General features: G+C 32.4%; 2 protein-coding genes and 1 pseudogene across 2 annotated transcripts; all 3 read right to left on the bottom strand.

Annotated features, from left to right (window-relative positions):
• Window positions 1-323: 323 nt before the first annotated feature.
• On the bottom strand, window positions 324-2,206 carry LOC115964794 (receptor kinase-like protein Xa21). Its single transcript, XM_031084043.1, has 2 exons — window positions 1,423-2,206; window positions 324-607 (listed from the first exon to the last, which is right to left on the bottom strand). Exons 1-2 carry the CDS (start codon window positions 2,204-2,206, stop codon window positions 324-326), a joined length of 1,068 nt encoding a protein of 355 aa, XP_030939903.1.
• Window positions 2,207-12,559: 10,353 nt separating this feature from the next.
• LOC115964793 lies at window positions 12,560-18,936 on the bottom strand (annotated as a pseudogene).
• A 1,683-nt stretch (window positions 18,937-20,619) lies between these two features.
• LOC115962530 (probable LRR receptor-like serine/threonine-protein kinase At3g47570) lies at window positions 20,620-26,392 on the bottom strand. The gene is made up of 3 exons (XM_031081382.1): window positions 26,309-26,392; window positions 21,137-21,666; window positions 20,620-21,012 (listed from the first exon to the last, which is right to left on the bottom strand). The coding sequence occupies exons 1-3, from the start codon at window positions 26,356-26,358 to the stop codon at window positions 20,639-20,641; spliced, it is 954 nt and encodes a 317-aa protein (XP_030937242.1). The 5' UTR covers window positions 26,359-26,392; the 3' UTR covers window positions 20,620-20,638.
• Between the last annotated feature and the right edge of the window lie 353 nt (window positions 26,393-26,745).

Below are 26,745 nucleotides of genomic sequence, written 5' to 3'. Positions count from 1 at the left end.
AACAAAAATCCATCAGTTGCTTGAAGTAGCATTTGGTAAGACACTTTCATAAATGATTGCTTCAAGGAAGATTCTAAAGAGATATTATTTCTTTTTCTTTTTTTACGCTAAACAAATAAGAAAAATGATACTATGGTTATTACCAAAATCACACATGCCATTGAGATTACCACTTTGAGTGCAAAATGCCACTTCATTTTCTTCTCCTCTTTTGTTAAGCACCTCGGGAGCTTTAGTTTTGCTATGCCCCCACACAACCTACTATTTCCAATGAGAGATATTGCGCTAGCATTTGCAAACACTCATTTTGTTGGAACCTCTCCCTAAAAATCATTGAAGGATAAATTCAAATTCTTAAGGGAAAGTTTCTCCAAGAAATTTGGAATTTGATTGGAGAAGTTGTTACGAGAAAGATCCATGACTTGAATACCTCTCAAAGAACTCAAGGATATTGGAATTTCTCCTTGAAATAAATTATCCTCCACATAAAGGTACTCAAGGCTTGTGCAAGAGTCTAGGCTGCTTTGAATTTTACCAGACAACTTGTTTTCAGATAAGTCCAATAATCCTAAATGGACAAGATTGCCGACCTCAAAAGGTAGTGATCCTACAAAATTTTTTTGAGCTAAATAAAGTCCAATTGTTAGCGTGGAAATTGCGAAGAGTTGTCTTGGAATGATGCTAGTAAGATTGTTTTGAGAAAGATTTAATAACAACAAATTTTGGCATTTTTCTATACTTGATGGGATAGTTCCTTGCAAATTGTTATTATCTAAGGACAATTCATAAGAATGATAGGTTTCCAAGGGTAATTGATAACCTTCATGAGAGCCTGTTGTCATGTAAATATAATCGGTGTAATTTTTTAAGACTGCCAATATCATCTGGGATTGTCCCTGTAAATTTGTTACCATTCATCCATAAGATTGTCAAGTTGACCAAATTACCCATCCCGAAAGGGATCTCTCCAAAAATAAGAATTTCACTAATCGAAAAACCGATAAGATGGTTGGAAAGATTACCCAAAACTTTAGGTAACATACCTTTGAATTGATTCTCTACAAGATCTATTCTCCGTAAACTGCTACAATTGACTAGAGATTGAAAGAAATTCATTTCATCATCATCTCCACTTCCTAAATTATTGCTACGAATTAATAATTCCTCCAAACGGTGTAAACCTCCAAAGTTGACAGATATTTTTCCCGAAAAATTGTTCGCGTCAGCTTCAATGTATTGTAGCCTTGAAGTATTAGATAACGAGATTGGAAGAGATCCAGTAAGTTGGTTTTCATACATTACAAACCATTGGAGAAGCAGAAGGGTGAGGAATACATTTGTAGGAAGACTCCACTGAGCTTATTTTGGGACAGTGAAAAAAAGGTAATAGACGAGAGATTATATAAAAATGGAGGATCAAACCAGAGAGTTTATTTCTACTAAATTCAAGATCCGTTAAGTTTCTTAATTGACCCAAGGTATCTGGAATATGTCCTCCCAGAACATTGTTGGATGCGAATAAAATTTGTAGAGAGCTAAGGTTCCCAATGAAAGTTGGAATTCCTCCCTTGAGATTGTTCGTGTCAACATAAAGAACCTCCAGCTTCAACAAAAAAGAAAGCTCCATTGGGATTGATCCTGAAAGGTTATTTCTACCTACATCAAAGAAGTAGAGGTTGAAGCAATGGGAAAGGTTTGCAGGTATTTCCTCATTGAAGGAGTTGTTATATAGCCTCAATACTCGCAACCTGAACAAACGACCGAATTCATCAAGGATTTTGCCTCCAATGGTGTTGTTTGAGAGCACAATTTCCCTAATGAAGCTAAGGTTGCCTATGAATGGAGACAAGGAACCCTCCAAACCTTTGGAATGAAGATCTAATACAGTGACTCTTTTATGCTTGTGGCCACACGTAACACCTTCCCACTCGCAGAAATGGATGGAATCATTCCACGAGCTGAAAATGTTTTGAGGGTCAAATGTTATATGTGTCTTGAAGGCCATCAAAGCCTGATGATCTGTTTCATTCCCACCGAAATAACTAGAGGTGCCAGTACTTTTACTACCAGCAAAAACAGCAAGAATTGTTACATGCAGCAGAACAATGAAAAAGAGAAGGATGGCTTCATTGGCTTGGGAGTGAACTGGGCACGATAGTCTCAGACTCATTGCTGCAAATGAAGATCCTCTTCCTTGCCGATTCATGTCCAATGACCAAAATCTACCTGTTTACACCACTGTTTTGAATACCGAAATTATAACACTCGAGAGAGGAAGAAAAAAAACTTGAAAAAGAGAGAGAAAGCATGAAAGAAAATCGGCAACTGATATGATGTTTGAGGTAAGTGGGGAAGAGGAAAAAGATAGAACTGAGACCTGAGAACCGATGAAGGAAGAAATAGAGTTAAGATGAGGAAAAAAAAAGCAGAGAACAAAACAAAGGGAGATGGTGGACCGGAAATGAGGAGAAACGTGTGAACATGGATTTTTATTTTTATTTTTTTTTGAGAAACAAATTTTGAGAATTATTGTGATGTGTAATTTATTAGGTCTTTAGCATAATTTTGGCAGGTGAGAGAGAGAATAGAGACCAAAGGCAAAAGACACTTCTATTTTCTCTTTTATATTTTGTTACGTAATAATAATATTATACTATCATTTTATATTTATATTGTATACCCAAAAAAAAAAAAAAAGTTAGATAAACAGGTTTCTTTTTTCTTTTCTGAAAAAAAATAAAAAAATAAATAAAGATAGACATTTAAAAAAAAAAAAAAGGTTAGAAAGACAAACTAAAATTAGGGATTTTATCGAGGTTTATATATATTTGGTGCATAATTTTGAAATGGTATACCGTACATACCGATATCGAAATATTTCGTTCCACTAATTAATCCGAAACGGTTTTGGAATGGAATTCAAAATATTAGTTTACAGTTAACACAATGGAAATACCAATACATCTTTTGTGGTTGTGGTGATGCTGCCAAGCAAATTGCTAAAATAGGCCCATGTACCATTGATTATTGGCCTTGATAGACTATTGAGGTAGTTGAACTATAATCACAATTTTTATTAAAATTAGTTGCAGATTCATGTGATAATTTTTTTAGGGGGGGTTCTCATTAAATTTATTTTTTTGCAAGTTAGACTAATATAATAAAAAGTAATGTATTTCATAATCATATTTTCATTTATTATATTAACAATCACAAATTTAATATATATATAAATATATAAATATATATATATATATATATAAAATATGTCGTACCAAAATGAAAACAATTCAATTTTTATCAGAAATTCGAAAGGTACGTTAATGAAAATATTTTTTATTTAGTAAATTTATTTATAACATTTTGTGTATCATTAAAAAGTATATAGAGTTTGCAAATTATTCTTTTAGTTTTAAACAAACTTTTTTAAACCCAATTTTTTATACACTACAATCCAAAACATTGAAAAATGTACTTAAAAAATTAATAAAACTCAACAAAATTAGAATTTCAAAATAAAAAAAGAAAGGAAAAAATAGAACTCACATCAAAGTCAAACTTCTACTCCCAAATATGTAAAACATATCAACAGGTTGGCTTAATGTATTATGAGGCCTAATGTGGAAAATTTTACTGGGCTTTTTTAATTCTAATTTTTTTTTTTTGAATTCTAAATATTAATTAAATACTATTATTTGATTTTTTATGTTATATACATTTTTTTTGTATTAAAATTGCTCTTGTTTTCTAAGATGTAAAATTGCTAATTAAGTTTTTGTATTTACAATTTATTTACATCTCTTTCACAAGTTTTTCGACGCACTCATAATAATTTTTTTGGTGAAATAGTTTATAGTTTCAATTGAGTTGGATTTCAATTGGCCTAATATTTTGGGTGCCTTTTTCTTATGAAATATTAAGACTTTTTATTATTATTATTATTATTTTACAAGTGAAGCCTTAAGCCTAGGCCTTGAGTCGGCCCTATATATGAAATGTGATGTGATCAAGCTAAATATCCACTGCATAATCAAATTCAAATTTTATAATAGGGCTTTGAAGTCATGGAAGAGCAACAGGTGGTTGATCCCAAGAAAAAGTGATGGTTTTAGCTTTATAAATGATGATTATAATCTAATCCAAGAGTATAATTCCAAAGAGGAAAAAAGTAGATGAAATTTTTTGAAAAAAGGAAGAAGTATTGTGTAAATATGATGTCGCGAAAGCTACAACAAAACAAACACGTTACTTTTTGAATGGAAAAAGAAACTAAACACGTTAGCTTCTAAACGAAAAACTTGAATCCACGAGGGGTCCCTTGAATCCACAAGGTAATAGGGTTCTGGAATCCACTAAAGAGAAATAGACAAAGTCTGTATTTTATAAATCTGAAAAACTGAATTGCCCTGACTGCTATAATATGTTTAAATAGTAAAAGAAACCTTAGGGCGGCTATGAAAACGCCAAAAAACCCTAATTTACACTAATCACGTAATTATGTGGCAAAATAGTGTGCCAAAAATAGCAAAATTTAGATAATTACAGAAATTGAAAATACTATCTCTAAGAGACGTCTCAAAATAGACAGGACCTTATTCTGACTTTTAAATTAAAAGTTATTAAGGAAAAACAAATATTACTATAAATAGCAAAAACATTATTTTCGGAGCCTTAACAAAGGAATTTGCCTAAATTTCATGCAATTTCGACATTGTCGAATGCCGTTTTACATGAGTTTGGATCAAAATGTCATTTCCCTTCAACCTGCCAAATTTCATGCAACTCTAACATTGTCGCCCCGATGGCTTCTATTGGCACCCCCTTTTTATTTTGTATTATGACTTATAGCGTTCCTACTGCTCCAAGAAGGCATGTGCTGTCTGTTCTACATCAAAATATTGTCATAATCTAATTCAAAATGTGAATACTTGAATAGATAAATAAATAATTTTAAACACAAAATTGAATCTAATTTCTTAAAAATCTCAAAAAATACACTAATGAGATAAGGAACGTCATATAGCAAGGACATAACAATTTGTTGCTAATTTGTTAAATAAAACATTTACAAAAAGGAAAATATACAAAGACAATCTTCTTCAACTGCTCAAGTTGTTCTTCATTATGTTGTTCAAACTATTTTGTTGTTTTCCAAATAAACTAAAGCATGAAAAGAATACAAAATATGACATATTATAATATGATTTTTTCCCTAAATCAGGTCAACAACAAATCTCATTCATTACTATGTTTTAATTTTTCATTGATTTATTATTTAGTTATAGTATCAAAATTATAATGGATGAATATGTAAAGTGAAAATTGCCTAAGATAAATTTGTAAATACAATATATTTATATGTTCAATATTTTCAATAAAATTAAAGGTGAAAAATAAATAAGAAAAAGAATAATGACGTGGCGGATGAGTTGGTTCAACAAGAGTGTAGCAACAATAAATACTACGTTTTAGCTTCTAGATATATGTAGCTCATTCTAGTGATGTCACAGAAGCTAAATAAATACAAACACATTTTCAAAATGAAAAGAAACTAAATACGTTAGTTTCTTAATGAAAACCTCAAATCCACTAGGGGTTCCCTAAATTCAAAATGTGATAGGTTTATGGAATCTACCAAAGAGAAGCAATAGGCAAAGGTCTAGATTTTGGGCAACTAGAAAAATGCCTAAAAAAACCTAATTCGTGTGTTATCATGTAATTAGGTGGCAAAATAGTAATTTTTATCAAAAATAGAAAATTTGAGATAATTGCGGAAATTGAAACTAGTATCTGTAAGAGATGTCTCAGAATAGACAAGACCTTATTCTGACCATTGTTATGAATACCATTTCGGAGCCCGTTTCGGTTTGTTTATTGGAATGGAATATTTCGGTACCGGTCAATTTCGGGTACCGTTTCGGAATTACTGCTAAAATATATATATTTATATATTATTATTACTATTCTATAAAATAATCAATTTAATATAGTTTTCTATTAAAAGAAGTGGGATTATTATTTAAAAAAAAACATTTATTATGGTTTTAAAAAATAAAATAAAACTCATATTTTGTGTAATTGTACACAAGTGAGCTTCCAAGAAGCTTCCTATTGACTATTTTTTCCGTTTCTCCCATTTCTGACTGACTGACTGATTTCCCAACCCACCCATGTGACTAGTGACAACACTATTAGCTGCTCAAATGCTACTTCTTTCATTATTGCTACTTTTTCTTCATCATTTCACCTTCTGAGCTATTTTCTCCTCTTCTCATCTTCTTCTTCTCCCTTTTTGTTTCGCAAGTCACACTTTTTTTTGCTTCATCTTGCTCTTCAATTTTCTTTTCAACTTCTCTGTCATGGTTGAGAGGGTCAGATAGTGAGAGATGATAGAGAGACAAGGAGCTACAAGTGTGAAAATGAGATATAGATGAGAGAATGAGGAGGATTTTTGGTGATCTAGCAAAAAAGATGCCGATCAAGTTCTAAAAGGGAAATAAGAAGACAAATTCATACCGGCCGGAAAATGAATTTCGGCCAAAATTGGCCGGAATTGACCGAAACGTCCGGAACAGGCCGAAATGGGGCGAAATTTAATCCGAGGTGGAAAGGAGGGTATTACTATTCCGTTTTACACACCGGTAAGAGAAATTTCGGCCGTTCCAATCGAAACGGAACGGAATCCATAACAATGATTCTGACTTTTAAACTAAAAGTTATTAAGGAAAACAAATACTCCCTCCGTCCCAATTTGTTTGTCTTCTATTCTATTTTGGGATGTCCCAAAATATTGTCCTATTTCTAAAAATAAAAGTTATTAGTTTACTAATATTCCTATTATACCCCTACTTTATTTTCAAAACTATTTGAAAAGAAAACTAACAAATATTTAAAAAATCAATCTAATTGGGCCACCTTTTTAGTTGCATCATTAAGAATAACTATTTTTTTTTAAAAAAAAAAACTGATAAATTTATTTAAGGGTAGTTTTGTAAACTTATGGCACGTTTGGTAGACTGTAATAGACACTGTAATGTAATAGATATATCTATGGTATAACTATTCGGTTGTTTGGTTATGTTTTTATTACAATAAATAGTTATTCTTTATGAATAACTATTCTTCAAAATGAGGAATAACTATTCATTATCAAAAGTACTGAATATCTATTCTTTCACCTTATGTAATAACTTTTTAAAAAAATTTCCTAAAAAGCCATTAGTTGTCACATCTTCAAAATGAAAGAAAATAAATTTTCCTTATTGTTAATTATTAGCTCTATTTTGAACACCCTTAAATAAGTGTATTTTAGGAAATTTGACTTAAAAATTATTTAATTACACATTCTTTTTATACTCTACTAAATTGTGGATACTTATTCAGGATTTTATTCCTAAATGGTTACCAAACTAATGAATAGTAATACTTATTACATTCCAACTTAATGTATTCCCATGTAGTAATCATTACAGTGTACCAAACATGCTCTTATACATTTTTATAAGACAGACAAGACAGTAAATGATGTTCTCTTAAAAAATTTGATTTTTCAAACAAGACAAACAAAATGGAATGGAGGGAATATTACTAAAAAAGACAAAATCACTATTTTTGGGCCTTAACAGAGGAATTTGCTAAAATTAGGGCGAATCTAGGGACGAACCTAATTTTTATTTACTTATTATATATATATATATATATATATCATTTTTGTAGTTACCCCTTCCAAAACATTAGGCCCTCCTTCAATTAGCAATTATCCAACCCAAAAACTTAACAAAAACAATAAAAACATTCACAATGGTGATTGTATTTTAGCAAACAAAAAAAACTATATTACTACCAAAAAACCATGCGTTATTGGAGAAGTTAAAACTAAATTTTTTGCAAATACAGTAAATTGGTATAAATATTTGTTAACTGTAGCAAGTTGTTAAAAATAAAATACAATATTTTATTAAGATTATCTCTCTACCTTCAATTAAAAAACTCAAATTCTCTCTCTTCCTTTAGTATTTTAATGAGTTGTTTATATTATTTTAAATGAAGTGGTAAAAAAAATAAAACATTAGTTGTTAGGTATATTGTAAAGTGGGATGGTAAAATAGATAAATTAGTTTTTTGAGGTATTAAAAGTTAAATTTTTTTAGCACCACTATTGTGAATGTTCTCTAACTTCAAAACAATAAAATAAAAATAAAAATCCTAGCTAGCCTAATATTAATTGTTTTTTGGTAAATAATTGCATTTTAATGTATTAATAAATAACGATTTTGTGTATTTATAATTTATTAATACTATACGAATGCCTATTTAGAATTTTTTTTTCCTTATATTCCGGGTCCCTTTAGCTTGAAATCCTAGTTCTATCATTGGATATCTAAGTCATAAGTGGAACTAACGTGCACTGGGATTTCCAGGGAAATAGAAATGTTTCACTTTTTGTGCTTTCATAACATTTGAATTCTGAAAGTACAATTGCAAGCTACAGATTAAAAACTCATGGTTCCAAAAAAAAATATATATATATAAATAAATAAATAATTGGTCAGTGTCAAAGTAAGAGAAATAACTAGTTAAGCTTTTTCTTATATGAAAAGCGAAACAACTAATCATGTGAGTAGATAAAGGGTCATGCTAACAAGTGCCTTCGATTAGGGAATGGTTAACAATTCATTTTAGAAAAGTTTTCACACCACTTTTAAGGAAAACGAAAAAAACTTTCAAAACATTATTTTTTTTTTTCTTGTTCTATAAAAACTTTTTTTAAATGAATTAAGGGTATCTGTTAGCATTTCCCAATGTTAAATACGTAATGTCATTTTCTGAAAATACTTGGTTATGACCTATGAGTGTCAAAAGGTGGCTTGAATTTTCCCACTAACATCAAATGCATGTCTTGATTTTTGGCAAGCATGACTTTGGTGGTTTGATTTTTTGCATGCCGAGCATGACTATTTGCATACAATTCTAAAAAGACACAGACTTTTTTATTTTGTGTGGGTATGATAAATGCCTTACTTGTGACGACATGCAAGATAGCTAGTCTTGTTCTTGTGCCATTGATATTGATCGTGAAGTTAACTTTTGAGGCTGAATTGCAATTATTCTTTGTAGATAACCAATTAGTCATTTTTTCCCCTGAAGAGACAAAGACCTAGACTTTTTTCGTGGGTATTTGGCTGATGACTAACTTTGTGACCACATACAAGATAACATTAAATGTATGTCTTGATTTTTTGCAAGCATGACTTTGGTTTGATTTTTTGCATGCCTATCATGACTTATTTGCATACAATTTAATAGAGGTGTTGACTTGTTCTTCACCTCTATTAATGCATGACTCTGTTTCTCTACATGATGTGCACAGTTTCTCGATAGTGCCGACACGAATTACTCTTTCAAGTATCAATGAGAATGACCATTTCTAAAGGTATATATGGTTGCGTTGAAGTTGCCACGCAAATTGGTAAATAGGATACAAGACAAGATACTAGTGTTGCCCATGTGCCGTTGATTATTGACCTTGAAGTTGAAGGTAACTGTCGAGGTTGAACTGCAATGAGTTGAGCAATTACCATTTTTATTAAATTTTTCTACCGTTCTTAATTAGTAGCTAACCAGGTTTGTTGATGATAATTTTCTACCATTCATAAGAGGAATTCTTGGGGGGGTGCACTGGGATTCCCATGGAAATATAACTAATTATGATTAGAGAAAACTTTGTCGGTTAAATATTACTGCTCCTTGTCATCAAACTTCTAAAAATGCACTTCCAACACAGTAACTCCGCAAATCTAGCTGCCTCTGGTAATTCTCTTTTTTCCTTTACAATTCTTAGTTTCTTACAGCGTAGGTACCACGCACACTTCATAAATTTTTCCAATTTTGGAATATTTTTCTACTGTTATTAACAAAATGGCTAATATATTGATTTCCTCCAAAGTCCAAACTTCAAAGGAACTTTTTGTAATTTACCCTAATAAATTTCTATTATTCCACTTTTTTATTCCCTTCCAAACATGCAAAAGAAAAACAATAATCTTTTCTTTCCTCTTACTTGTCCATTCTTCATAAATTTCCATCCATCAATTTATTGCAAGTTTTACATGAAACAAAAATAGTTTAGAATATAAAGCAAATTTTATTTTAGGGTTGGTTCATAATCATACTAGACTAATTTTACAATTTTTCGGGTACCCCTAATTAGTTGGACCCCTAATTAGTTGGACACCCCTTATGATTTCAAACATCTAAACTGTAACAAATTAATTGAATGAGGAGGATGACCTTTTCCTCTATTTAATAATTTTGGAACAAATCATTTTGTGAATTCCGGGTAGTTCAAGAATTAGGGTCCAAACTCCAAAGGTCATATAGAACCAATACACTCCAAAGTACAAGCAATATAGATTGATGGTCACAAAATTGTAATAAAAATGAAAAAAGAGAGATTGATGTCACAAAATGCAGACTTTGAAAGTATTACATAAAGGACAATATACTTCAACTCATAAATTCTTAACCATACTATAAGGGATTTTTTTTCCCCAATGCTCGTATACCAAGTTAGCATTGAAGTGAGACATTTCTATAGGAGTTAGGCATAAAGACTCATAGACACCTTCCAAATATACATGGAATCAGGTGAACTACATTAAACTTACTAATACATATAACACAGGTTTGTACATTTTCACAGGGAATGTACGTGTTTCACCCTCTAAATCACTAGCTTAACCTTGGCAAATGGTGTTTCATACAAAATGGGAGGGTTGTCATACTTAGATGCCAAACTCTGCTCCCCAAGAAAAGCACTGAATGAATCTGCCACTAAGTATGACAGACTCGAGATTGTATCCCCCTTCTAGGAAAAGCACACATCAGCCCCCGCATAGATCTTTGGCAAGTTGTTTAATATTGGACACTAGCGTGTAGTATGTTCTCCTCGTGAACTGTAAACTGGCTAATGGATCCAATACAAGACCATCATACCTAACAAATTCTTGAGAGAGAGAGTAAAAGCACCGGGCGCACTTAAGTGCAAGGTCCTCCAAGAGCCTAGGCTCAAAGCACGCACTTGATTGAAGTGAGATGCACATTTTTTTAAAAAAATGATTTGATAAATTTGAAAATAATTATCAATGGGCAATACAACAATCAAATGATAAAAAAACATATAAAAATTGAAATAAAATATTTTATAAAAATTCATATAACATTTATATAAGCCCGTCCTTTTGCAATTTTTTGGATCAACTAGATGAGTACTTCCATCAATATCCATTCTTGAATCTCCAGTAGCCATAATGTGCTATGACTAATTACTAATATTAGTTAATAATTATTAACTAAATAAGTATATGAAAATAAGAACTAGTCAATATAAGTTCAATAGTGGACTGTAGAGTGATTACGATCCCAAATAGTTCTTATAGAGGTGTGTAGCATTACACCATAAATTGCATTTTATACACCAAATTAATTTTTTAAATCAATAGTGTTAAGATTCTGTGACTGCAATTAAATTTTGGTTTTTTTTTTTTTTTTTTGAAAAATATAAAAATCACAAAAAACTGTGTTCGAGCTTTTTAAAAAATCACAATAAAGCACAACTAAAGCACACTTCTTTGAATGCACCTCACTTTAGGCGCCAAAAGCGCCAGAGCTTTTGCACTTCGCACTTAAGCACACTTTTACCAACACACACAGAGAGACAAAGAGAGAGAGGCAAGTGGGCTAATGACTTGACTATGATAATTTGTTATAAGCTACTTAAAGATGATGACAATCTAAACCAGCGGGTAGGAGATGGCGGGCAGCAGAATTGCCTTTAGAACCATAGAGGATGTTTTTATGCCATAATTTCATTTGATAGCAGAGGATGTTGCCCCCTCTTGTTGTTCAAATTTGGAAGCATTACCAAATATCTTTCGGACGTTATAGGTTGAAAATCTCTCAAAAAAAAGGTTAAAGACTATAAGGCTGAATATTAAAAAGATTCTTTACATTTTACGTGCAATAACTAATCGATTCAAATCCTGTGATAGATAAGTGTGTTTAATTTGATTAGTTGAAATTAAATTTCAATACTGGAGAAACTCTTAAATGTCTATCCATTTTGAATTCATGCCTTCATTTCTGCCACCAAAATAGAGCAAACCTAAAAAGAAAAGAACAGGAAAAAGAAAATTTATATTTTGAAAAATAAGCTAATTAGTGACAGATGCACTATTGTCATTGAAAGAAACACTAACAATTAAATTGCAGATGCAGCACAAGTGCACAACCATACAACTTGAAATTGGATGACCCCAAACAACTGTCGAAAGCCTTGTAAAATAACTTCCCAATAATTACATTATATTTCATCCTTTTTCATTAAAGGCCAACTAATATTTAAAAGTTTTATTTATTAAAAAAAATAAAAAATTCCTCTAACCTTGTCATATTTAGTATAGATAGTATTGTTACTATTTTATGTAATGGTAGTATTCCTAATATTTGCATCTATACATTGTTTAAATTAGAAGTTGGGCGATGATCTGTGGCTATTCACTTAAATCCCTCTCCCAACCCCAACCCCACCACCCGCCCAAGTATAGGCAAATTTAATTTCTGTTCCATCACCATCTCCATGACCTACCTTATCAACTTTACCAGTACCAGGGTAGCTTCCATCCTATAACAAACAAGATGAAATAGAATTAGATTGGTTGCCGAGAAATGAACTTCTAAGATGTACATCCATTTAATGGATCAAAATCAATAATATAAAGGCCTTGAATATTAAGCAGGAGAAGCAGTTTGTGATTAAATTGCAGGGGAAAACATATAACACAGGCCTGGACCAAATTAATTCTTACTTGGTGAGTTGAAATGATAAATATATCTGGATCATCATAAAAAGCATCATTTGTCCCATTTCCATGGTGAGCATCAAAATCAATGATAAACACACCCTTAGCCCATGTGAAAGTTGGGCATAACGAGCTACAATGGCCACATTTCCTAAAACACAACCCCGTAGGCCCCTTTGGAATAGGACAATGTCCTGGAGGTATTATCAAAGCAAAGCCCACAGGTGGATCCAGGCGGTTTCTAGATGCTAAAACCTGAAAGATGACATAGAAAATTTTAGAAAATAGATAGTGCAAACAAGAAGTAAACTCACTTACAGCATAGAATAACTTAAAACTAGAATCTACTTCTGCTAACTTCAGTGAAAATATGAACATTTGGGGGTGTCAAAAGAAAAAGAAAATGAAATCGTTCAAGGACTGCACATAAAATATAACAAATAAGAATTATCTCAAGAGACTGAATCAACTAACAAATATAACTTCAGTGATTCCTGCTCAGGCGCAACTAGTGACTCAAACCTGCATCAATATACCATGATAAGAAAGAGTGGAGTGCACAACATGCAGCTTGCAAATTAAAGCATCAAGATCCAAGTCAAACATCATTCATATCAAAAAATTTAAATTCAATAAAATAAGGACAAAAAAAAAATGAACGAAATGTCCCAGATATACATTCAGTGCAACTGGAAAACCTTTCTATCCCAATCAATTCAACTAATATACATGACTTTACTAGATGAGGAAACATTGATGTTATAGAAGCTCTCAATCAGACTGTAAGAACCAGAAAGAAAAAAAAAAATTTGTTTTGTGGGTCATATACAAACCCCTTTTTTGCAAATACATCAAGGTTTAACAATTTTTCTTCATATCCAATGTGCCTTTCTTTCCATCTGCTGAATAATTTATCCATCAGAATTAATAAAGTTTTAGCATCATGATATACAAAAAGGATAATATTCTCAAGCCCACCGACAATAATTGAAGGAAAATATTTCCAAGCAAAAGTTTTATATACAGCACTAGTAATCCAAAGTACCCAATTTTCCGTGAAAGTTTCCAATCTTCCAAAAGAGGAAACATGATACACGACAATCAAATACTTTATAATAATCCCAAGTCCTCCAAGGAAACAAAACTAAAAATAAATAAAGCTGCATAGATCCTCTCATAAAAGATCAACCAACGCTGCCATGCAATGGCATGCTAAACATTACACTTCCAAATGAAGGGTCATGGGTTGGTTTATGAAAGAAATCTAAAGCAAATCTTCATATCAGAATTGAGATGTAACTGAAATAATCTACACCGCCATCAAGCCAAAAATCAGCAAAGAAACTTGTTTGAACTGATAAAATCAGTTATTTTACTTGCATTTTTTTTTTCCCGTCTCTTGATACCTGAAATATTGAAACATTAAAATGAAACACTCACATAGATCCCATTCAATAAGGCAGGGCCATCGTTGTCTTACTAATAAAAAGTTGATCATATTCCTTTAAAATAATAAATGTGCAAAGGATATAGAAAGAGATAAATGGTCCATATAGCATTTGAAAGACAACATAAAAAGATCATCTGAAAGATGATGACAAAATCGGTCATTTATGGGGATCAATTACAATGTCCATAATCCAAACAAACATTAAGAAAAATTTGAGAGCAATTCAAATGCAATGTAAAAACACAATAACCTGAAATCCAAATTATAAAGCATGTGCTACTTACAATTATTGCACAATCAAATGCTAATTCTTGGTGTGTACTTTTGGTTTGCTTTTAAAGCAGTCACATATGCATCTTTATTAGCTAGCCTTAAGCAACTGTATCTCAACGTAAGAACACCTGAGCCAGCCAAATTGATTGAACTAGTGGCTAGGAACCAACCCCTCATATGGGCATTCATTGAGTGTTTTATACAGCCAAAGGAATACTAGGATGTACAAAGCATTTAAACTGCAGCCCCACCCCTACACCCTATATAATAACAAGAACATAATTATTCAAGAAAACCTTCTTTTTCTCAAAACCAGAAATAGTTTTAAACATATCTTCAAATGAATTGATTTAAAAGCATTCCTATTGAAATAATTTTAAAGAAGATACCCAAGGATCATTTAAGCAAGATAAATGTAATAGATGTGTCTTGACTTTTGAACCCTCTATCTATATATTTATTAAAGTTAAAAGATGGAAGCTTGCAATTAAATGATGCAAATTCTACTTTGACATAATTTTTTTTATTAAAAATCATGCAAAAATAACTACACAGTTCATGACAACAAATTTGATGAGCACATATGCAAACCCATTCAGTCAAAGCACTTGCATGGTCTCAAAAAACTGCCCATTTTTCCCCAAATCACTAACTGAAGAAACTGCCCCCAACATATGAGTTTCCAATTACGAAATATCTGATGGAGTTAATCCCTTATCTTCTCATATTCATACACCTCATGTAATATATACAATTGAACAAAGCATCCAAAAAATAATTATATTTGCCAAATTCTCTAAAGGTTTTACACCATCGTATGGACATATCATGAAAAGATAGAGAGATCCATACCTTCAATATCTGATCATGTGTTACACTGCCAAGAAATATGCTGAAAAGTACATCTGGTGGTTTAACTGGAGTGTCCACTTCCCATGTGTTTGCTATGTCCCTACAAATACCAGAAAGGAAAGCACTATGACTTTGGACTTCAAAAGCTAGCATTAACGCTTACTGATTGTCTTGTTTTCCAATGGAAACAGCTTGACTTGAAACTACTCAAAAGAATTTAATTTAAAGCTTTAGAGAATGGTCCAACAAATGCAAACAGAGGATCCTATAGAATGGAAGGATCATTTTAAGCACAAAAACATAAAAACTTAAGGGATAAAGGAGTTTTATCATTAGCCAGTAGGTATAGTTGTTATCCCAACAATGATGAATTTGTGGTCTTTCCATCTTTACTAATTCAAATATTCCTAATTAACAAGGAAAGAAACAAGCAAATAAAAACATATGTTTTTATGTTATGATCATAGAAATATATTCTTCCAGAGATCCCAAACAAAGGCATTTAGGCGGCCCAACAACTTAATTTTTGGCCAGCATGTATGAAATTACCAGCTAACAGTAAATTTTCATAGGCTTGAAAGGTAAGATGCTAAAATACCAATCATTCACAAAACCCTGGTATTCAAGAGGTACCATAGTGTTCCAACACCTTTTATGGTGTCTGGTCATGATGGTTCAAACCCCACCAGCCCCACTCCCCCAATTTGCCTAGGGAAAACGGAAAAAGAAAGAAAAAGCCCATCTCAAACAATTTTGTACCTGGCTGTTGCAAGTTAAAAAGCACTGATTTTTCAAAAATTCCCCCCCCACCCTCAACTTATTAAAAACACATCTTTGGATCCAGTTTTTAGAAAAAGCACTTCTTTAACACCACATAATGCAACAAGAATGGACCATTGGTGCAAAAAAGCTTGCCCTAATCATACACACACACCTGGAAAATGTCGAAATGCATTATACACTGATTATGGAAATCAACATATCTAAATCTAACTGTATATCAACATCAAGTAAATATGACCAGGAAACATACTGTAATACATATTAATGAATATCAAATAAACTAAATAAATGAATAAACCAATCTATGACTCTGCATTCTAATTGAATAGTTTAAAATACATACAGAACATAAACTTGAATAATAATTTTAATGGTCTAGAACTTGGAACATCCAAATTTTTGAACAGACTCAGTAATCCCAATTATTCTCAACTGCAAATACCCTCCTTGGGAAGCTCCTCTCAAATTTGCAGCAATTTTAGAACCTCCAAAATTTTGTTTTGGTGTTTGAGTATTCTTATGAAAATTTTTATGCCCAACTCTTTTTTAGTGCAAATCACTTAGTATTAAACAAAACCAAAATCTCAGCAAACACCTTTCTGTGTTTTCCCATGAAAACTAACCAAAGATCGTCATTTAGATTAACAATCAATTTATTGTCTTATTTTGTGATCCAAAAACTCTATTAACTTTTTAGAACCTTAAGAGCAAGGTGCACTTTGAAAGATGCATTTTTAAAAGTTTCTAATTGAATCACCTACCTTTTAGTTGTAGAAAAGTACATCTTGATGACCTTGACATAGGATCTTGTCCTTTAAAGGCTGCTCCACATTCCTAGACAAACAGGCAAACGAAAATTTAAAACAATTAATTTGTATAAAAAATAATTTAATCCCTAAATCATAAGTGATAGAAAGTACCATAGCAAAGGAGTTTACTCTTTACCTCTCTTCCAATATGACTCCTTAGCTCTTGAAGTAGAATCTAGGAACCAAAACGGGGAAATAAATTATGTATTGTTAATTGTTATGCAATTGAATGAAAGGGGAAATTGGTATAAGAGATTTTCAAAGAAAAGAAGAGAGTTCAATACCAGTGAATTATTAAGAGAAGATTGCAACTTATCTCATCAACCATGTTTTGATCCTCCCATCCAAGAATATTCACCAAAACATCAATCACTAAAGATGGAGATCCACAAAATAAAAAAATTGGTATTAACTCAGGGGTTTGGAATTCCCGCTAACAATTCAAACCTAAAAGTAAAAAGAAGCAATAAAGCTAAACTTTTAGACTAATAGGACCTTTCAACATTTTACCACACAGAGCATTACGTGATTCAGCTTGCTTGGATAGATCTAAAGCATTTTGGTCTCTGAGAGTTGATCTTGAAACACCATCTGTTCATCATTAAATTTAATATCTTAACAATAAGATACATTAAAAAGAAAAAGAAGAAGAAAAGAAAGGAAAATATAGAAATTGACCCCCCCGCCCAAAAAAAAAAAAGGATTGCACAACACATATTTCTCAAATGTTGCATGTTCTTAACAGCTAAACCAAAAAGAAAAAAGAAAAAAAGACAGTAAATGGAAAAATACAGTAACCATAGGAGCAATGCAATCAATACAAAAAGTTACTTAAAATTGAGGTTTGGCTGCAAGAGAATTCAGGTTTGCATGCACACCTTCTTTGATTTGTTTAGCAACGTAGAAAATATGTAACTGAAAAAGAAAAAGGCCAAGGTCCTCAAGGAAAATCATAGGTAACCATAAGTTTTTTTTTTTATACAAAATTAAATTTATTAACGAAACAAACTATACAAACAGCAAACACCTAACAACAAAAACAGAGCAAGCAGGAAATTAAATAGAAGCTGCAATTAACGTGCAAAGAATCAAACTAAATCGATCAATTATGCTACCATCAAAATCATAGAAATGGACCTCCCCACTGCCCCCTACCCCCTAAAAAACAAATTACAACATGACTCTATACACTTGACATTGCTGAAGAATACACAAGCATTTATGTTAAGCCAACCATAATAAACCATTGCAAACCTAGCAAGTTTGCTTATGGTGCTTCTAAAACTTCTGCCCTTCAACTTATTTTTACATCAGAGAACTACTTAGTACCAGTTATATACCTTGGATTTTATTACACAATATGACTTAACTTGCTGCAATAGCTTCTTTGAGAAAGGATAACCAAAGAACAAGTGGCCCATTTTGAAGCCATAGTTTAGTGCCAATTTGATTTTCACTTTTCTTGACAACGAGTTCAATGCATTCTTGTCCGGTTGTCATTTATCTTTCAATAAAATAATGAACAATCTAAGTAATATTATTCAGTGAATCAATTAAAGTAAAGAAACATCTATGACAATAAACAATATCAAAATTTAAAACATACAAGAAAAGAAGAAGTAATCAAACAAAATTATCTTTTGTAAAAATTAACAATCAAAACTTAACAATTGGTGCAATGAGTTGCATAGGTTAGAAACATCTTAGCAGGCAAGTTCAATATTCTGAAGAAGCATTTCGTCAAACAACTTGTGTGCTTGACTTAAATTTCAATTTAAAACAATCATCAAACATGGTCGTTATTTGGTAAAACTGAAACACAAATTTATTAGAAAGTTTCAAATTCAGAGTATACTTACTATGTGAATCTTTCAATACCTTGATAAATGTACATGTTTAGCCATGTCGACGTCCCTGCCAACAAAGCCACATTATTTAATAACCATAAAGAAATTAACAAAGCTGCAGAGCAATGATGGAGAAGGGCTTCTCGATCATTTTTACCTACAATTTCAATCATCATCAATGATGGAGAAGGGCTTCTCGATCATTTTTTTTTTTTTTTGGACAAATTCATATACAATCAGATACTTTTATCCTTGTGATTTTTATAGGTTTTTATTTATTTATTATAGTTATAAGCTAGTATTTATTAAACTTGCCTTTGACCCTCTTGCTAATGGTAAGAATTTTTCCTCCAAAAAATAACTTGGACGAAAAACAAAAAATCATACATATAATAAAATCAAACCTGTATAACCAAAGAATCATACGTGTAATATGCAATATCCAACAATAAGACAATTTCTACAAAACCCAGATGAGCAAAATACAACACAAAGCCGTGATTAATTAGACTACCAAGGCACTGATTGACATCAAAAACCGTGACAGTGAAAGTAGAAAACAGAGACAAACCTGAGGATAAAACAATCTCAATTCCCACAAATAATGAATCATCAAGCTGCACAAAACCCACAAAAATAAATTAATTAATTAAAACAAATGGGCATCTTTGGAAAAATGGAAGAAAGTGGAAAACAGAGACAAACCAACCTGAGGATAGTGGGAGGAAATCCCATAGGAGTGGAGTGGTGGTCTTTGTCGGCATGATGTGTTAAGGAATGATACCACTTTCTCTTTGAAGAAAGACTCCACTGAGAATCAAAAATCCTTTGAGCACATCTATTGGCTTTTTCTTGTCATTCACGTCAAATACCAGGTAAAGGCTATCAGAATAACAACTTATCTTAATCTAATACACTTGTTGCTCATACCCGATATGATTTTGTACTCGTCAAGGTCAAACACGAACCCATCTTAGCTGACCAACAAGAGCATTAATTACTTGTGGAGCTTCTAAAAAAAGTCTTGTATAATTAATAAACTGTCTTTTTAATTTAACTGTTATTCAACACGATTAGGTGACTCCAAATTTTTTAGTTTCATCTTAACAATTATAGCTTGACTTTTATAATAGAATTAAATCCATAATAGAGTTGACTAGCCAACAGGATCTTGAAATTATGTGTATGGTATCTACTGTGTGCCCTATCTTGTCAAGCATGATCATCAGATTACTTTTGTTATTGAAAATTAGGCAAACATAGCATGTTATGTAATTTACACTGATAAGCCAAATTGACCATCCCTCTATTTTATGAGCTCAAGCTTTGAAGAATGGGAATTAGCAAGGGAAAAATAATTCTTCTTATTTGTAGAAAATTATTTTACATCTACAAATAAAGTTGGTATTTAATTGTCCAAGCATAATATATAACAATAGATTTAATACACTAATACAAGATTGTAGGAAATTATTTGAGCTACTCAAGCGTAGAAAAGAAATATATAGAAGACAAGGTATATGAAACATGCAAAATACTTCTTATTCAATGAATAACCATAGGCAAGCCTATCTAGAATGCCAGAAAAGTCTTTCCATCCAATGTAACACTTTGAAGGAGCACAACACTTTTTGGACCTGCGAATAGTTAGTAGTAAACAACATTAAGAGAAAAGATCAAAATAAGTAAACAACTTAATACCAACATTAAGATGGTGAGAAGCTAAATTTGATTTTTACCTTCCATATAGCCAAGCATGATGTGCTAAATCCTAGCACCAAGAATAATGTCCCTAACCAAATGCAACTCAGAGATGGCCTTGCTAATGTCCCATCGTTCTTGTGGCAACTCCATAGAGCATGCCACTCCGACCTTGACCATGGATATCAAACACTCCTTTATTTTATTTGCAAGGCAACCATTGTGATTTCCAAGAACTTCATCAACATTATTTAAAAGTTTTGGATCCACAACTTCCATTACACTGTCTGGTACGGCCATGCTAGCATAGTTGTGAAGGTTAAGGCCTCCCTCAAACACACTATCTGTGGGTCTCTTTCCTGTTATCATCTCCAATAATAAAATTCCATAGCTGTACACATCTCCTTTGGTTGACACCTCACTTCCTAAACCGTACTCTGTCATTAAGAATATTTAATATAGATAATGTATTCACATTATATTTTGGGAGCTCAAAAATAATCATTGTAAATATGGGAAAGCATATGTTAACAATTAAAAAGTACAGTAAATCATGTTTACCTGGAGGGGTGTACCCAATTGTTCCTCTTATTCCAATCAAACTACTTTCTTTCAAATAGGTAAGTCTTAAAAGAAACTTCGCAAGCCCAAAATCTCCAACATGAGCAATCATATCACAATCGAAAAGAATGTTGCTTGGCTTTATATCACAATGAACAACTGGCATTGGGCAATGGTGGTGTAGGTAATCAAGTGCACAAGCGACATCAATGGCAATGTTTGTTCTTTGAAGAATGTTCAGATTTCGAATCTCTACCTGCATGATATTTGTTTCTAGATCCATATGCAACCAATTTTCTAGACTTCCATTTGGCATGAACTCGTAAACTAGAGCCCTAAAATCATTGCCATGAAAATCCACACTTGAGCAACAAGTTATGATCTTCACAAGATTTCGGTGACGAATATTTTTCAAGGCTTCACACTCGGAGACGAAGCTCCTGGAAGCTCCTTGACGTTGAATATTTAGAACCTTAATTGCAACAATTGATCTATCGTCACCAAGGATGCCTTTATACACTGAGCCAAAACTACCAACACCAATCAAATTTGCTAATGAAAATCCATTAGTTGCTTTAAGGAGCATTTGGTAAGACACTCTCAAAAATGATTGCTTCAAGGAAGATTCTGAAGAATTATCATTTCTTTTATTTTTGCGCCAATAAAATAAGAAAAATGACACTATGGTTATTACCAAAATCACACATGCCATTGAGATTACCACTTTGACTGAAAAAGGCCACTTTATTTTCTTCTCTTCTTTTGTTAAGCACCTCGGCAAGTTTAGTTCCGATATGCCCCCACACAATCTACTATTTCCAATGAGTGATATTGCGCTAGCATTTGCGAAAACCCCTTTTGTCGGAACCTCTCCCTGAAAATCATTGAAGGATAAATTCAAATTCTTGAGGGAGAGTTTCTCCAAGAAATTTGGAATTTGACTAGAGAAGTTGTTCCGAGAAAGATCCATGACTTGAATACCCCTCGAAGAACTCAGGGATGTTGGAATTTCTCCTTGAAATAAATTACCCTCCAAGTAAAGATACTCAAGGCTTGTGCAAGAGGCTAGGCTGCTTGGAATTTTACCAGACAACTTGTTTTCAGATAAGTCCAGCCTATATAAATGGACAAGATTGCCGACCTCAGAAGGTAGTGAACCTAAGAAAAAGTTTTGAGCTAAACTAAGTCTAATTGACAGCATGGAAACTGCAAAGAGTTGCTTTGGAATGATGCCAGTGAGATTGTTTTGTGAAAGATCTAACAACAACAAATTTTGGCAATTTTCTATACTTGATGGGATAGTTCCTTGCAATTTGTTACTTCCTAAATAAAGTTCATTTAACCATGTTAGGTTTCCAAGGGTAATTGGTAACCTTCCAGAGAGTCTGTTGTTATTTAAATATAATCGCTGTAACTTTTGAAGATTGCCAATATCATCTGGGATCGTCCCAGAAAATTTGTTACCACTCATCTTTAAGGTTGTCAAGTTGACCAAATTACCCATCTCTAAAGGGATCTCTCCAAAAAGAAGATTTTCACTAATATCAATATAGGTAAGCTGGGTTGAAAGATTACCCAAAACATTAGGCAAGGTGCCTTTAAATTGATTCCCCGAAAGGCCTAATTTCCGTAAATTGCTACCATTGACTAGAGATTGAAAGAAATTCATTTCATCATCATCTCCACTTTCTAAATTATTATCATCAATAAATATTACCTCCAAACAGTGTAAGCCTCCAAAATTGACTGAAAGTTTTCCCGTAAAATTGTTATTGTTAACTTCTAAGTTTTGTAGCTCTGAAGCATTAGATAATGACATTGGAAGAGATCCGGTAAATTGGTTTTCATAGATTAGAAACCGCTGGAGATGCGGAAGGGTGAGGAATAAGTTTGTAGGAAGACTTCCACTAAGCTTATTTTGCTGCAGTCCAAAAAAAGTAATGGATGAAAGATTATATAAAGATGGAGGGATCAAACCAGAGAGTTTATTCCCACCCAGTCCAAGGAACGTTAAGCTTCTTAATTGACCCAAGGTATCTGGAATATGTCCTGCCAGAACATTGTCGAATACATTCAATAATTGTAGAGAGCTAAGATTCACAATAAAAGCTGGAATTTTTCCCTAGAGGTTATTTCTGTACAAGTATAATTCAGTAATAGACGAAAGATTATATAAAGAAAGAGGGATCAAACCAGAGAGTTTATTGTCATGCAGTGCAAGTAAATTTAAGCTTCGTAATTGACCCAAGGCATCTGGAATGTGTCCTCCAAAGACATTTTCGTTTGCAGATAAAACTTGGAGAGAGCTAAATTTCCCAATGAAAGGTGGGATTCCTCCCCTGAGATTGTTAATGCCAAGAGCTAGAAACTCTAGCTTTGACAAAGAAGCAAGCTCCTTTGGGATTGACCCCGAAAGTTTATTTCGACCGACTCTAAGAATCTTAATGTTGGAGCAATGGGAAAGGTTTGCAGGAATTTCCCCTTGGAAGGAGTTATTAGACAACCACAATACTTGCAACCTGAATAGACGGCCAACTTCATCAGGGATTTTGCCTCCAATGGTGTTGTTGTTGAGCACTATTTCCCTAATGAAGCTGAGGTTGCCTATGTATGGAGACAAGGAACCCACCAAACCTCTGGCCTGAAGATCTAATACAGTGACTCTTCTATGCTTGCGGCCGCATGTAACACCTTCCCACTCGCAGAAATGGAGGGAATCATTCCAAGAGCTGAAAACGTTTTCAGGGTCCTGTGTTATCTGTGTCTTGAAGGCCAACAAAGCCTGATGATCAGTCTCATTCCCACCGAAATAAGTGGAGGTGGAAATACTAATGCCAAAAACAGAAAGAGTTTGTACATGCAGTAGTACAACCAACAAGAGAAGGATGGTTTGGAATTGAATTGAGCACAATAATCTCAGACTCATTGCTTGCATTTTCATTTCCAATATGCAAAATTTATGTTTGCCTAACAAAATAAGGCGTCTATAAAGTAGAAATATGGGTGCACCAGCCTCTTGATGACGACAAAATAGGCGTCAATCCTACAAAGACCTAGACTTTTTTTGTGTGGGTATGGTTGATGCCTTACTTGTGACGACATACAACATTGTCTCGTCCTTGGGCTGTTGATAATGACCTTGAAGTCAACTTTTGAGTCTGAGCTGCAATTATTCTTTGGGTAACCAATTAATTATACATTTTTTTCCCCTAATGAGACAAAGACCAAGACTTCTTTTGGCAGTATTTGGTTGATGACTAACTTTGTTACCCATGTGCCGTTGATTACCGACCTTGAAGGTAGCTATTGAGGTTGAACTGCGATCGCCCATTTTTATTAAAATTTTCTTCCAATCTTAGTAGGTAACCAGTTTTATTGATGATAATTAACTAATTAATTCATTAGGAATTGGGTGCACTAGGATTCCCATGGAAATAAAACTAATTCATTGTTTGTGCATTCAGAACATTTGGATTTTGGAAGTACTGTACAGAATTCAAAATTCAGAGTTGCACCAGGAAAATAAATAATTGGCCTGTGTCAAAGTAATAGTATATCAATTAATCATATGAGTAGGTAATTGTTCAATATATAATGTCATTTTCTGAAATCACTAGGTTATGAGAATATGTATGGCTTTGAATGGATTTTGTGGTATGTATTTTTGTTAGAATTCCTGTCCTTTTTCTTGTGTGTGTGAGTTTATTTCTCAAAAAAAAAAAAAAAAAAAAAGTTAAAAGAATATGCAACTCTTTTCAATGCTTTCTACAATAGTGAATTAGTTCTATTTTCAAGGGAGTTCAACGTAGAGTTGATAATAATATAATCTAATCCTCCTCAAATCTTGTATAGAAACCATGATCCCTCGTACTGGAGTGGAGGTGTAGGTGACTAGAAAGTAGATAATTGTAAGAAGGTTAGTAGATTATATATTATTATTATTAACCGTCTACTGTTTGATTCAGATTCTACAAAGAATAAAGATGTAATTATAAGCGATTTTGTTTTTCTATTCAAGTTTGGACCTATTAAAGCTTCATGGTTTGTTTCATTTTTACCCTATGTTTAGATAGAAAGAGATTATTGAAAATGAGCGAAGATTGTAGAACTTATCACACTAAACATACTGATGGAGGAAGTTATTCATAGAATGCATAAACAAGATGAAACAATTTATTAGCATAGGATTGATCACCTTGACAACCAGGATTTGAAATTTTCTTGAAGGATTCTTATTAAGCAACTCTCTTACATTTTCATTGAAAGATGACATTGCAAATTTTATTCAACAGGTTCCGAATTTTCAAGAAAATTTATTTATTTTAAGAAATTAAAAGACATGGATGTTATTTTTATTCATTGCTTTTAATAAATAAATAAATTGGGGCAATGAATAAAGGACAGATTGTGAGAGTGAAAAGGAAGAAATTACTCAAATGGTTTTTTTTTTTTTTTTTTTTTTTTTGACAGTGACTCAATGGTATTAGTGTAAGTATAAGTGGGTTTTTTTCTACTTACCAAAAAAAAGTGTTTTTCTATATGGCTAATCCAGCTTTGCCATGGAGTCAATTTAATGCTAGTAGATTGGTCTTGCTTCAAACTTCTTTTATACTTTAGAAGACTTGTTAACAGGTCTTCTGAAAACTTCTTTTATACTTCAGAAGACTTGTTAACAAGTCTTCTGAAGTATAAAAGAAGTTTGTGCCCCATGATAGAGAGAGTGGTTTGAGTAGTAACATCTTGCATGTGGCCATTTGACTTGGAATATTTTTGGTATTCTTGGGAAATTTCTCTCGTCATTTCCCACAAAAAAAAGAGTTGAACAAGAATAAACTGAACCCAACTATATGAATGTGTCATTGTCTTTCATAAAAAAAAAAAAAATAAAATAAAAATAAAAAAAAAAAAAAAATTAAAAAAAAGGTGTCATTACCTAGAAAATATTTATATCTTAACTCTTAATTGCATCTCATTTTTAAAGATTAAGTGAGTCATGTGCATATAACAGGAACTAATGTTATATTCTTATTAGTGGTTGGAGTCTAAAACTACAAACATATTTAGAGCCAAACTGTACTTTTTTCCATTTGAATTAGCTTTGGCATAAGCTGGAAAACTTACTTGGACGTTTTTTTTTTTTTTTTTTTTTTTTTTTTTGGAGAAACAACTTACTTGGACGTTTGATTCGAATTTTCAGTATATATATGTTGGGCCCTCACCATACTCCAAAGGGACTACATTTATGAAGACCATGATGAGGTAGCTTCTTACAAATTCTGGTAGCACTGATGAAGGAAGGCCTAATCATGATTAGTAAAAACTTTTTCGGTTAAATATTATTGTTCTTTCTCATCAAACTTCTAAAAAAGAAAAAGCACCTCCAGCAGCAACTCCATGCAAATCCATAGATCTAGCTACATCTAGTAATCTCTCTTTCCCTTTACAATTCTTACAATATCACACATACTTTACCAACTATTCAAAATTTTGAAATTTTCAAAATTTTGAAATATTTTGTTTCTGTTATTAACGAAATGGTTAATATGTTAATTTTCTCCAAATCTCAAGGGAAAGTGTCATTCTCTTGAACTTTTCGGGTGGAGAAACAT

The sequence above is a fragment of the Quercus lobata genome, chromosome 10 (assembly GCF_001633185.2).
Source record: "Quercus lobata isolate SW786 chromosome 10, ValleyOak3.0 Primary Assembly, whole genome shotgun sequence".
Classification (NCBI taxonomy): domain Eukaryota; kingdom Viridiplantae; phylum Streptophyta; class Magnoliopsida; order Fagales; family Fagaceae; genus Quercus; species Quercus lobata.
Note: the sequence above shows the minus strand (reverse complement) of the source record. Positions and strands in the feature narration are given on the sequence as shown.